Source organism: Periplaneta americana, chromosome 1, assembly GCF_040183065.1.
Source record: "Periplaneta americana isolate PAMFEO1 chromosome 1, P.americana_PAMFEO1_priV1, whole genome shotgun sequence".
Classification (NCBI taxonomy): Eukaryota; Metazoa; Arthropoda; class Insecta; order Blattodea; family Blattidae; genus Periplaneta; species Periplaneta americana.
Genome location: NC_091117.1, coordinates 219795034 through 219808743, shown reverse-complemented (window position 1 = coordinate 219808743; position 13710 = coordinate 219795034). Strand labels below are relative to the sequence as shown.

The 13710-nt window shown below is 32.6% G+C and overlaps 1 protein-coding gene across 1 annotated transcript in view; it reads right to left on the bottom strand.

Moving 5' to 3' along the window:
- LOC138696235 (uncharacterized) overlaps positions 1-13710 on the bottom strand; it is an 89719-nt gene that overhangs the window by 11719 nt on the left and 64290 nt on the right. Inside the window, exons 22-30 of the mRNA XM_069820950.1 lie at positions 13394-13438; positions 10933-10986; positions 9705-9758; positions 9492-9536; positions 8998-9042; positions 8212-8265; positions 7350-7394; positions 2233-2280; positions 298-342 (exon numbers count right to left, since the gene is read on the bottom strand). Of these exons, the coding sequence (XP_069677051.1) occupies positions 298-342; positions 2233-2280; positions 7350-7394; positions 8212-8265; positions 8998-9042; positions 9492-9536; positions 9705-9758; positions 10933-10986; positions 13394-13438 (435 nt within the window). The remainder of the gene's footprint in view (positions 1-297; positions 343-2232; positions 2281-7349; positions 7395-8211; positions 8266-8997; positions 9043-9491; positions 9537-9704; positions 9759-10932; positions 10987-13393; positions 13439-13710) is intronic.

The following is a 13710-nucleotide window of genomic DNA, read 5'->3' as shown; positions in this document are numbered from 1 at the left end:
GTCATCGTAGTAATACCAACTACACGTGGTGGAATAGCTGTTTTTATTTCCAGATTAATTTTAATGCTGTGAAGAAACATTATTAAAGATTTATCAATAAATTAAGATAACGTTTGAATGGTACAAGAATAATTTTGAATAAGTGAGTTACATTATTTGTGACTTAATTAATAATTGAATCTTGAAAAAGTGTTAAATGAAAATAATAATGAATAAATCTATAAGTTTCATAAATATTTTACAATGAAATGTCAGGGTACATATTAGACTACACTTATGGAAAGATTTTCGACTCACCTATTTCGTGTATTATGTAGGACTTCTTTTTATGGCCGCCCAAATCTGAAAAATAACTCCTTTGATTTTTATTACTTACGTTTTAATAAACTACATAATTATAAACCACAATAATATACTTTTAACTCCTTCGTTTAGTTTTACCCTAGTCAGTTTTTAACCTTATGATCTGAATTTTATACAGTAGAATGAGTGTGGTTACCAGATACATATGAGTGCAAATTAAGAAAGATTTGTTTAAAAAGCAGGACCTATGTAAGACTAAAAGTTTTGGAGAAGCTTATAACTTACGATTTTTTTAGATTAGGGTGGCCGCTTTCAAGGTTCAAAACTATCTTTATTCGTTATTTTATGTAGGCTTAAACTAAATAGGCGTAATTGTATGCACTTGAAAAGAAAATAATTAAAAACTAATTTAATATCAAGAACAGAGCATATATCAGTGTCATTATTATAATTATAAAAACATGCATGAACTATTCCGAAGTAAATATGCAAGCCCAGAATTGAATCAAAGTCTGTTCAATTTATCGTCTGTTCTATTCGCAATCAGTTTGCAAAACTGTTTTTTATTACAAGTGTCTTTTAAAACATCGGTGACTGAGCCGTGATCAGTAGGGAGCGGATTTTTATGTGGTAAAAATTTAAATATATTTATTTTTGATGTGCTAAAAAGTACGAAAATATTTGCTAAAAATAAAAAAAAATATTTAAAAAAAATGACAAAAATACCTTAATTAGCTAGAAAAAAATATTACTAAGTACTCACTAACCACACTTGAGTGCTAGTAGTTGGCCGAGAATTCCAGTGAACAACAAATATCATTTCCAAATTCTCCATCACAAATGCATGCCGATTATCTATGAACAACGTCTTATACTGTGAAAACGATCTTTCCACATCACAGGACGTCAGACGTGCATATTTAAGGAGAGGAATGTCACAAACACAAACACCGTCAATTTCACCTACAGGCACATCCTCCAATACTTGAGCAACTTTACACATTTTTTTATATCCACTGTTTTTCCCAAACACATTCTGCAATTTGTCCCTTAGTACTTGTACTTCTGAACCTGGTAGCGAGTCTAGTTTAATTTCTACGGCACGCACCTCCCCGTTTCAGACAAGAGGTTTTTGGATGTTTCGAGTTTTTTTGTGGTGTCACACAAAAAGCTTAAATTTGCTAATAGGAAAGCCAAATCGTTTTTTAAACAATCATCTTTCAGCATATCTTGAAGGTTAACGGTTGACGAAGCCCGATAACAGGGAATCACAACAAGATATATTGCCTTAATTGATAGACATGAGCGAGAGGCGAGAGATTTGTTTAAATTAAATAATGTTCATACCCGAGCTCTTATCTGTTGTGTTTCACAAACAAAGCGCGGAATGAAATCATCTTCAGCAACAATAAGCATTCCTAATTATGTGTTGCAAGATCTCTCCTCCTTGTCCATGTTAATTTATTCTCTAATAATAACACTGATATGCTACCTAGCAGTTCTCAGAACTTGAGGCGATACTGCTACGAAAATGGATCACGGATACACCACACAGCGCTTAGAAACACGAAGCAACCAAGAATTCTTAAAAAAGATAACGTACCGGTACTTGTGAGTTATATAATTGATTAAGTTTTAAAATGTTTAAAAGTTCTTGTAAAAATTATTTAAATATTTATTAAAATTTCAAGATTTATGTGTTTATAACAGATTTCCTGAAAATATGTATTTACATAATTTTTTTTGTGAAAATATGTATTTTTATGTGAAATAAAATTCGGATTTTAAACCTGAAACTTCATGTTCGGAATGTTTAACTTTGTTAATTGTGTTTTATCACACGCAAAAAGAATATTTAATTACATAGGAATCCGCTCCTTAGTGATCAGTCATTGAATAGTTGCTTCATTCAGATCGCATGGTATTTACCTCCAATATCATAAGATATGCTAGGCTTCTTTTGGTGGCTGCTGTAATCTGAAACCAGAATATAAGCGTTAGGTTAGCCTGGTTAATAAAATGTACAATAAAATTCATTCATTGCATTTTTCCTTATACACAAGCAATGTAGACTTCAACAAACTTCGACCTGGAAAAAAATGGAAATAAGGAAGGCCATGCCATACTTGGAAGTTTGGAATAGCTAAGGGACAGCATGCAGGAAAGAAGCATATATTAGGCCCGTCACACACTTAAAGAGATCTCGCTAGCGAGATAGAGGCGAACAGAGCAGTGTATATTAGAGAGTACCGCATTCTCGACGGCGGCAGCCATATTTACTCCTTGCTCGGCACAGAAGCATAAGCAGTAATGCTAGAACAATGGTGATTAAAGGCGATATCATACACGTTGTTGTATTTATTGACCACAGGAGACAAGAATTAATAAACATTATTGTAGTAGCGAAATGACTCATGGGAGATAACACTTTATTATGTTATGTCCATTTCAATAGGGATAACATCAACAATTTTCTACTGCAATTCTCACACCAACATTTCGACCGCCACATTTAGAAAATTGTTGTCGTGCATTTGCTATAACAGACAATTTTCTTAACAATAAATATATTCTAGTTCTAAAATAGTGATAAGACTTTTTAATACATATTATAACGAATTGAGAACGTATGAGTTGAAGTGTTAATGAATAAAGACTTCAAATCCTTTAGTGTCAATACATTTTCTACCACCATTTCACATTTTTCTGCATTTAGAATTATATCAAACACGAATTTATAAGGGTATGCGTGGCATTTCCATGTACGACTTGAGAGTCACTAATATGCTAATAAAATTTATAGATTCATCCCTGTTATCAGTTATTAGATATGAAATACAGTTTTCACAAATATTATATAACTTATTTTGTTTTATATTGAACAATACTGATCCCAACAAATACTAAAGAGCTTGTTGTTCACTCAAGTCAATATTTTTATTTTCAGTTAAATTAAAATTTAGCCTATATCAATTTCTTTTACTCAGATTCATCTTCACTAGACCTTTCTGTTTCGGGTTTACTTACATCTATACCTAGAAACTCAACTAATTGTTCAGAATCGCAAACTTCCCCAAAGGTCTTTTTCCCTCCGGCTTCCCAACAATACTCTATATGGATTTCTGGATTCGCCCATACGTGCTACATGCCCTGCTCATCTCAAACTTCTGGATTTAATCTTCTTAATTATGTCAGGTGGAGAATACAATGCGTACAGTTCTGTTTTGTGTAACTTTCTCCATTCTCCTGTAACTTCATCCCTCTTAGCCACAAATATTTTCCTAAGAACCTTATTCTCAAGCACTCTTAATCTCTGTTCCTCAAAGTGAGAGTTCAAGTTTCACAACCATACATAACAACCGGTAATATAACTGTTTTATAAATTCTAATTTTCAGATTTTTTATAGCAGACAAGATGACAAAATCTTCTCAACCGAATAATTACAGGCATTTCCCATATTTATTCTGCGTTTAATTTCCTCCCGAGTGTCATTTATATTTGTTACTGTTGCTCCAAGATATATTAATTTTGCTACCTCTTTGAAGGATAAATTTCTAATTTTTATATTTCCATTTCATATAATATTCTGGTCACGAGACATAATCATATACTTTGTCTTTTCGGGATTTACTTCCAAACCTATCGCTTTACTTGCTTCAGTAAAGTTCCCGTGTTTTCCCTAATAGTTTGTGTATTTTCTCCTAATATATTCATGTCACCCGCATAGACAATAAGCTGTAATGCTAATTCAGTTTAACAGCAATTGATTACACATTGATTAACTGCACAACAACACGGCATTCTTCATGATAACGATGGAAAATCACACTAGAAACCTGTGTTCCTACTCAAGTCTTACTGTGTACTGAGTCTCCGCAGGAGTAAATATGGCCGCCGCGTCGGCATTTGTCGGATTCAAAAGAATGCGGTACTCTCCAATATACACAGCTCTGGAGGCGAAGAACCCTCCTCCACAAGCTTGGCGAGTTCTCGCTATGGTCATCCATGCTCTGCCTCCATGGAGAGAGTATTTTTCTGATTGTATCAATCATTCGTTGAGGGAAATAGTACAGATTATGTAGACTGTCGTACTTCCCAAATGATGAACGAACGCCACTATGTTGAATCTGAATCTTCAGATGATGAAGAAATGAAGTTATATGAACATATTTTGTTAATTAAAAGAAAATGTGGGCCTAAAATTAAAGTCAGAAAAATCTGGATAAGAAATCGGTTCTCTATCTACGTGAAGAGGTGCTAATGTAAACGCTATTATATGTAGTTGAATTTTTGTGACATATAACCACAGTCTACTATATACAGTCACGAAGCTCAATATGTAGTAAAAATGCAAACATGGTTAGTTGCCCACCACTAGGATCGCTACTGTCGCCTCATCATCGCAGATCTCTCTCCTAGCAGCCGACAAAATATGTTACACTTTCGTTGTGTTCTTTTGGAAAAATTAACACCTTCCTTCCATTATTGAAATATTAAATGCATAAAGTTAATTTCTTATTTTAATGAAGTATATTAAATTCCGCCATAAACTCGAACATACCTGCAAGAAATAGGTTAATATTATTTTTGTTTGTGTAAAACGAACAGAAATTTACTATAATCGCTTCACTCATTCAAGATTATAGCGATAATTAACTATGAAACCAATAAATATTAATTTTCATTTCCCTTTACAACAATAATAATGGAAATATGAATTAATGGAGTAACTTACGTGTACCGGTACTTGGACTCTCACTTTGAGAGAGGAACAGAGACTACAGGTGTTTGAGAATACGATTCTTAGGAAAATATTTGGGGCTAAGAGGGATGAAGTTACAGGAGAATGGAGAAAGATACACAACACAGAACTGCACGCATTGTATTCTTCACCTGACATAATTAGGAACATTAAATCCAGACGTTTGGGATGGGCAGGGCATGTAGCACGTATGGGCGAATCCAGAAATGCATATAGAGTATTAGTTGGGAGGCCGGAGGGAAAAAGACCTTTAGGGAGGCCGAGACGTAGATGGGAAGATAATATTAAAATGGATTTGAGGGAGGTGGGATATGATGATAGAGAATGGATTAATTTTGTTGAGGATAGGGATCAATGGCGGGCTTATGTGAGGGCGGCAATAAACCTCCGGGTTCCTTAAAAGTCAGTAAGTAAGTAAGTAAGTACCGGTACTTGTAGTGTAGGCTTACGTAGTTAAAGTGGGATGAGGTTAAGCAATAATAATCACACCAGAATTGGAAATAAAACGTGATTAATAAATTTTATTGTAACAGATTTTTTTTACGTCTCTAGTAAAGTAACATATAAAAATAACAACAAAATTAACAGCTATAATTAAAAACATATCCTTTGAAAAAAAAAGTAGGCCTAAGCATTAATAATCCACCAGAAATGAAAATAAAACGTGATCAATAAATTTCATTAAAACAAACTTAATTTTTTACGTCTCTAGTAAAATATTATTACTCCAATTATTGTATTTTAGCCATTAACATTTTCATTACAACCAATAACGAACATTTCACAAGCATCAATGTGAAATACGCAACGAGCTAGCACTCGATGGAAATACGATTTTGTCCAAAGTCGACCGTGGACAGAGTATTGTTTCTAGTTGCTAACCGCTTGGAGCGCTTTATCACGAGATTCGCAAAAAATCACCTCAAGCTTCGCGACTGTATATAGTAGACTGTTACATAACGCTTGATAACGAGCCAAATTAGAAACATTTTAGACGTTGCCATGTCGCTCAATCTCAACTGGCACCTTCCGTTCGTATCTCATTTGTGGCCATGTCCCCTGCTCTATCCAGTGGTGTATTCACTATCTCTCCGTGTATTTTCATTTTCGTGTTCTTGTTGCGAGAGGGAATTGAATTTTTATGTGACGATAAATTCCCAAATTAACTCCTCCCCAAACCAAGTGTGTAGAAAAACATAGTTCTTCAACAAAACAGAGCTTTACAAACACATAATTAGAATTGGATACACGATGGATGATGGACATTATTCCTAACATACCTAACAAGCCCGATTCATACAGCTGAGAAAAAAAAAATTAAATTATTTATTCACAAAAGAATTTATGGCTTGATAATTATTCCTCTAACAACATGACATGAGTTGAGAAGACACCAACATATATACCTGTATTTATAAACTTCTGTTTTCATATAAATTATTAAATTTATGATAGGATTATCAGGTTTTCAAAGAAACGTACTAGAAAATACACGCTGAATACGTTACTCATAGGATTATCAGGTTTTCAAAGAAACGTACTAGAAAATACACGGTGAATATGTTACTCATAGGTTATCAGGTTTTCAAAGAAACGTACTAGAAATTACACGCTGAATATGTTACTCATAGGATTATCAGGTTTTCAAAGAAACCTACTAGAAAATACACGCTGAATATGTTACTCATAGGATTATCAGGTTTTCAAAGAAACTTACTAGAAAATACATGCTGAATATGTTACTCATAGGATTCATAGGATTATCAGGTTTTCAAAGAAACGTACTAGAAAATACACGGTGAATATGTTACTCATAGGTTATCAGGTTTTCAAAGAAACGTACTAGAAAATACACGCTGAATATGTTACTCATAGGATTATCAGGTTTTCAAAGAAACTTACTAGAAAATACACGCTGAATGTGTTACTCATAGCATTATCAGGTTTTCAAATAAACGTACTAGAAAAATACACGCTGAATATCTTACTCATAGGATTATCAGGTTTTCAAAGAAACGTACTAGAAAATACACGCTGAATATGTTACTCATAGGATTATCAGGTTTTCAAATAAACGTACTAGAAAATACACGCTGAATATGTTACTCATAGGATTATCAGTTTTTCAAAGAAACGTACTAAAATACACGCTGAATATGTTACTCATAGGATTATCAGGTTTTCAAAGAAACGTACTAAAAATACTCGCTGAATATGTTACTCATAGGGTTATCAGGTTTTCAAAGAAACGTACTAAAAATACACGCTGAATATTTTACTCACCTATTTCATGTAGAGTGTAAGGCTTCTTAATGTAAGTGGCATAATCTAAAATAAAAACGAAGAAATGAGTTACTTTCTTACAATTGGTAAGTAAACAGACAAGATAAGGTTTAAAAAAGTTTTAAATTTATAATGTATTGGGAAAATAATAATGACAGTTGTTCATTATTTAGAAAAACAATACCATATATTGGAGTTTTAAACCCTATCCTCTTCATATGACTATATACCGTTTAAAATGTATTATTCCAACAGCTTTGATCATCATTATTGCCATTATTATTACTGTTATTATTTTCTGTACGTGTTATCCCATTTACTTCATACAGGCATTGCTGCATGATTTTCCAATTAAAAAAGTACGCATTGGGCATAACTTCCAACAAACTTCCAACTTCTTTCGTTTGTAATATTATATTACGTTACAAGGTTGGGAAGTGCTTTTTACAAAATCGAGGAAAAGTTTGAAAAACGAACAGAGCTAGTTTTTCAATTTCCCAGATTTTGTAATGCACTTCACAATCGTGTATTGTACAACATTTTTTTGCACGATCATATTTTTTAAATAATTTAAAAAACAAAATACTTTGCATTGAACATATTATTCCAAAGCCTTCGCAAAACTGCACTCTAATGGTAACTAAGTAACAAAAAGTGCACTGTAATGGGTCTAAAGTTTCAGTATAGCTTAATTTTATGTTACGAAGAATGGTTTCCATAGCAACAAGTTTTTGTATGGGAATTCTAACTTTCAAGGACTAACAGCAATAACTGTAAATATAGCAAAAAACACGATCGTGCAAAAAAATATTTTTCATTTGATTTGATTTCTTTCATCTGCTATAACCAGCTCTACACTCACCTAATTCTTGAATGTAGATGGGCTTTTTTTTCTGTACGCCGTAATGTATAGTATCTAAAACGAAGCAATATGTTATTTTCTTAACATCGGTAGGCAATCACTGAATATATCCTTTTCTAGAAGTCTTTATTTTTTCATTAAAATAATAATGTCTGAATTATCCCTGATTGTTGTGGTCACTGGAGACTGACACAATATGAAACATTTTTTTGCCAACACATTACATTTATTTTAAGAAAACATAGTATTTTATAAATTAATAGTTTTCTACATATAAAATATAATAAAGTTTCTCGGTATTATCAAGTTCTTACTTCAATGCAAAAATCAGATTACGGTACTCATTGTTTTTTTTTTTTTTTTTTTTTTTTTTTCTCTCCCCTGAAGAATAAAATAAAGTTCTTATACTGGCTGGACTCAACACTGGTTACAATACAACACAAATACTTTCTGGCAAAAGATTGTAACTTCCGTTGTTGTTGTTTTTTGTGTTATCCAATTAACTCAATGCAGACACATTGCTGTCTGATTTTCCAAAGAAACAAATGTGCATTGCATATAGCTTTCAACAAACTGTCTACTGAAGGATGCACTGGAAGGAATAGTTAACGGGAGAAGAATTCGGTGTAGAAGAAGATCTCAAATGATAGACTATATTAAGATAAATGGATCATAATAGGAGACAAAGAGCAAAAATGCTGTTTGCAGTGAAAGTTTGGCAAAATACTATGTATGTACGATTTTTTCACCAGCAGATGGTATTGTGAATTTAATCTCTGCACTCACCTAATTCTTGAACAAAGATGGGCTTTTTCTTCTGCACGGCATAATCTAAAATAATAGACGACATTGAGATATATATTTTTTTAATTGGGTTATTTTACGACGCTGTATCAACATCTAGGTTATTTAGCGTCTGAATGATATGAAGGTGATAATGCCGGTGAAATGAGTCCGGGGTCCAACACCGAAAGTTACCCAGCATTTGCTCGTATTGGGTTGAGGGAAAACCCCGGAAAAAACCTCAACCAGGTAACTTGCCCTAACCGGGATTCGAACCCGGGCCACCTAGTTTAGCGGCCAGACGCGCTGACCGCTACTCCACAGGTGTGGACGACATTGAGATATATGGGTCATATGCAGACACAATGAAGAAAGCTGAATATGTAAAATTTTGGAGAATGCTGATCTGCAGTGAAAGACCTGCCATTTGCAGAATACTATGTGTGTACAATTTTTTCACTAGCAAATGGTAGTCTGAATTTAATCTCTGTACTCACCTATTTCTTGAATAATTATGGGTTTTTTCTTCTGAACGCCATAATCTAAAATGATAGACGACATTAAGATATATGGGTCATATGCGGACACAAAGAAAATGGTAAATATTGTATAATGCTGGGTTTGCAGTGAAAGACCTGCAATTTGGCAGAATACTATATATGTACGATTTCTTCACCAGACGGTAGTCTGAATTTAATCTCTGTACTCACCTATTTCTTGAATAATGATGGGTTTTTTCTTCTGCACGGCATAATCTAAAGTACCTAAAAACAAAGCATTACCGGTACATTATTTTATGCTTTTTGGAAGTAAGCATTGAATACAAAGCTTTCAAAACCATTTTTTAATTTACGTTTAAAATAATAATTCTGAATTTCCCTTGGGAATTTAGAATTATTATTGTTTGTGGAATGTGTAACTTTTATTTTTCAAGTGTTTCCTGGAAAACAATCACCTCGGTTGTCTGCTTATAATATTTGGAAAGCCCGATTAATTGGTAGTTGTGGAGATACGGAAGGAGGAGAAAAATTTAAAGATTTTGGAAAATATAAACCGTACACCAAATTATTATGAAATATAAAAATGTTGATGTTCATTACATCCTACACAACATACTTGCTTACTTAGTAACGTACATACTTACTGACTTTTAAGAAACCCGGAGGTTCATTGCCTCCCTCACATAAGCCCGCCATCGGTCCCTATCCTGTGCAAGATTAATCCAGTCTCTACCATCATATCCCACCTCCCTCAAATGCATTTTAATATTATCCTCCCATCCACGTCTCGGCCTCCCCAAAGGTCTTTTTCCCTCCGTCCTCCCAACTAACACTCTATATGCATTTCTGGATTCGCCCATACGTGCTACATGTCCTGCCCATCTCAGACGCCTGGATTTAATATTCCTAATTATGTCGGGTGAATAATACAATGCCTGCAGCTCTGCGTTGTGTAACTTTCTCCATTCGTCTGTAACTTCATCCCTCTTAGCCCCAAATATTTTCCTAAGGACCTTATTCTCAAACACCCTTAATCTCTGTTCCTCTCTCAAAGTGAGAGTCCAAGTTTCACAGCGATACAGAACAACCGCTAATACATCGCGAAAATCCTTGTTCCCATACCGACAGCAAGAAACACTTGAGAGTATAAATTTTCATACTTTGCCTTTCTTTAATTTCACTATTATTATTATTATTATTATTATTATTATTATTAGTATCATCATCATCATCATCATCATCATCATCATCATCATCTTATGTGGTGTCCAAATTACTCGTTGCAATCATTGCTGTCTGACTTTCCAAATAAATAAGTTTGCATTGGGCATTATTTCGAAAAAAAAAAACTTCTTTCTCTCTTGGTTAGTAGAAATGATTTTCATGTCATTCGCATTTTTATCAGATATAATCCGAATAATATAACCTCTACACTTACCTAATTCTTGAATAATGATAGGCTTTTTCTTCTGTATTCCATAATCTAAAGTACCTAAAACAAAGCATTACATTAGTAATTACAAAAAATAATCTTAGTCCGTTAAATTTACTACACAAACGAATAATTAAAATTTGTTTGAAGAAACGTTTCGATTATCCAACTAAATTAATTTATTCTGAATTTAATGTATTTAATATTGAACAAATTTATAAGTATACGCTGTTAAAATTTTATCATAAAAATCGTAATAAGTTTGTATTACAGACACACAATTATGACACAAGACGAAATATTAATTCAACATTAGTAGAACCTAAATGTCTCACATCTGCCGGTCTAAAGCATAGCATAAATTTTGGCCCTCGGTTGTACAATGCTTTAACTAAATTACACCCAGAACTTCTAACATGTAACCCACTAAGATATAACAAGAAAATTAGAAACGTGTTAATATCTTCAATTTGATTAAATAAATTTATAGCCTATGTGTATGAATTAATCAACCTATATTATATTTGTATTTTATAATTTTGAAATATATATTAGTAGTTACTTTTCACGTGCGATATTCTTCTCTAGTGTTAATATTATATTATATAATTCCATTGCCACTGTAATTATATTTTAGTTCCTATTTTATTTTACTTATTTATTTATATTATTATTTTTTATTTTAATATTATATCTGAACTGCGACCGAGCACGAGCGCTGCTCATTCGGTCTCAAATTTTGTTAATACTACTGTATCTTCTTTTTATATTGCTTGTATTATTTTATTTGTATTTCTCTTTGTTTGTTTTGTAATTATATTTCTTTATTCTGTATATTTGAATTTAAATAAATAAATAAAATAAATAAACATTATTATATTATACTCATTGAAAATTAACCATTGAATATGAGATTTTCCAAAAGTTCTTAAGGGGAGAGGATGGTACTTTTTTTTTTTTACTTTTTTCCTATTTGGTGTAAAATATTAATATTTTTTATGTAGAGAGCTCATAGCTGTAGCAACTCAACCAAATATAAATATTTTGAAAAAAAAATTATTTGGGGGCCCAAATTTGGAAAAAAAGTGTACCCAATAAAGGATTGTACTAAAACCGATATATCTAAAGATAGATTCAAACAGTTTTTTGCAATGTATTTGCAAAAGCATTTTCTACAAACTGTCTGTAGCAGAATTTTGATATTGGTCCCTACGTTTGTAAAATAAACAATTAAAATTTAATAACAATTTTCTGATTACCTTCCTTGCAAACAAACTGACGTATTTTTAAAATGAAATCAATTAACAAAATTCTGTTACAGAGAAAAGTTTCCTAATAGTCTCAAGAATGTGTGTCCATGCATGTATCTTTAATAGTTCAGAAATTATATCCATTTTTGTCTGGCAATGTGGCAAAAAAAAAAATGAAGTTACTGGAAACCGATAAAAGCAGGCGTGTGATTTAAAAATCCATAGCGCAGGAAGTTTAAAAATGACGTCTCAACATCCGATAAGGGCACAAATACCCATAAAATGTTATGCAATGCATTCCACACATATTAAAGGGTATATAAAAAAATTTTTTTTGACAATTTAATTTACAGGGAATAACAATAAAAGTGGGCGAGTGATTTAAAACTCCATAACGCAGGAAGTTTAAAAATGGCGACTCAACATCCGATAAGGGCACAAATACCCATAAAATGTTATGCAACGCATTCCACACATATTAAAGGGTATTTAAAAAAAATTTTTTTTGACAATTTAATTTACAGGGAATAACAATAAAAGTGGGCGTGTGATTTAAAACTCCATAACGCAGGAAGTTTAAAAATGGCGACTCAACATCCGATAAGGGCACAAATACCCATAAAATGTTATGCAACGCATTCCACACATATTAAAGGGCATTAAAAAAAATTTTTTTTTGACAATTTAATTTACAGGGAATAACAATAAAAGTGGGCGAGTGATTTAAAACTCCATAACGCAGGAAGTTTAAAAATGGCGACTCAACATCCGATAAGGGCACAAATACCCACAAAATGTTATGCTATGCATTCCACACATATCACAGAGTATTTTAAAGAATTTTTTTTAATTCACTCATTTTTCACGAAAAAAATACCGTCCTCTCCCATTAATTTATTATTAAGACAATAATACTGACTGTTATTCACTATAATAAATATTAAGGACCAGGCACTTAAAACTCTTTATCTCTATACGACGTTAGACATTATGATATATGTTGTTTCAGCGTTTATATTTTCCTCTGTTTATTGTGAGTATTATTTTTAATATTTTACTAGATGCAAGCATTGCTGTCTGATTTTACAAACGAACAAGTGAGTATTATGCCTTTCTCTCAACGAACATCTAGCTTCAGTCTTTTCATTAGTACAAATTCTTTTCATGTTTTTCATATTTTCCATCCGACATAATCTAAAATAAATTTTTACACTCACCAATTTCTTGAAGAATGATGGGCTTTTTCTTCTGAACGCCATAACCTGAAAAGACAAGCGTCTTATTTATTGCCTAAATATTGATATAACTACATAATATCTGTTGACACTATAAACTCGGTATGTCCTTCAATCAAGTGATCTTAATATAGCGCAGAAATATTTTATATTAAGGATATCGTGTCGTTATGAGCACATCCTTATTTCTTCCAACTGTACAACCCATCCATCGAAAGCTTCCAGTGGTCCGTGAAGTACTGTACAAAGGTACCAATGTTTAACAATGTATAGTACAACATCTGTATAGCAGTCAGTTG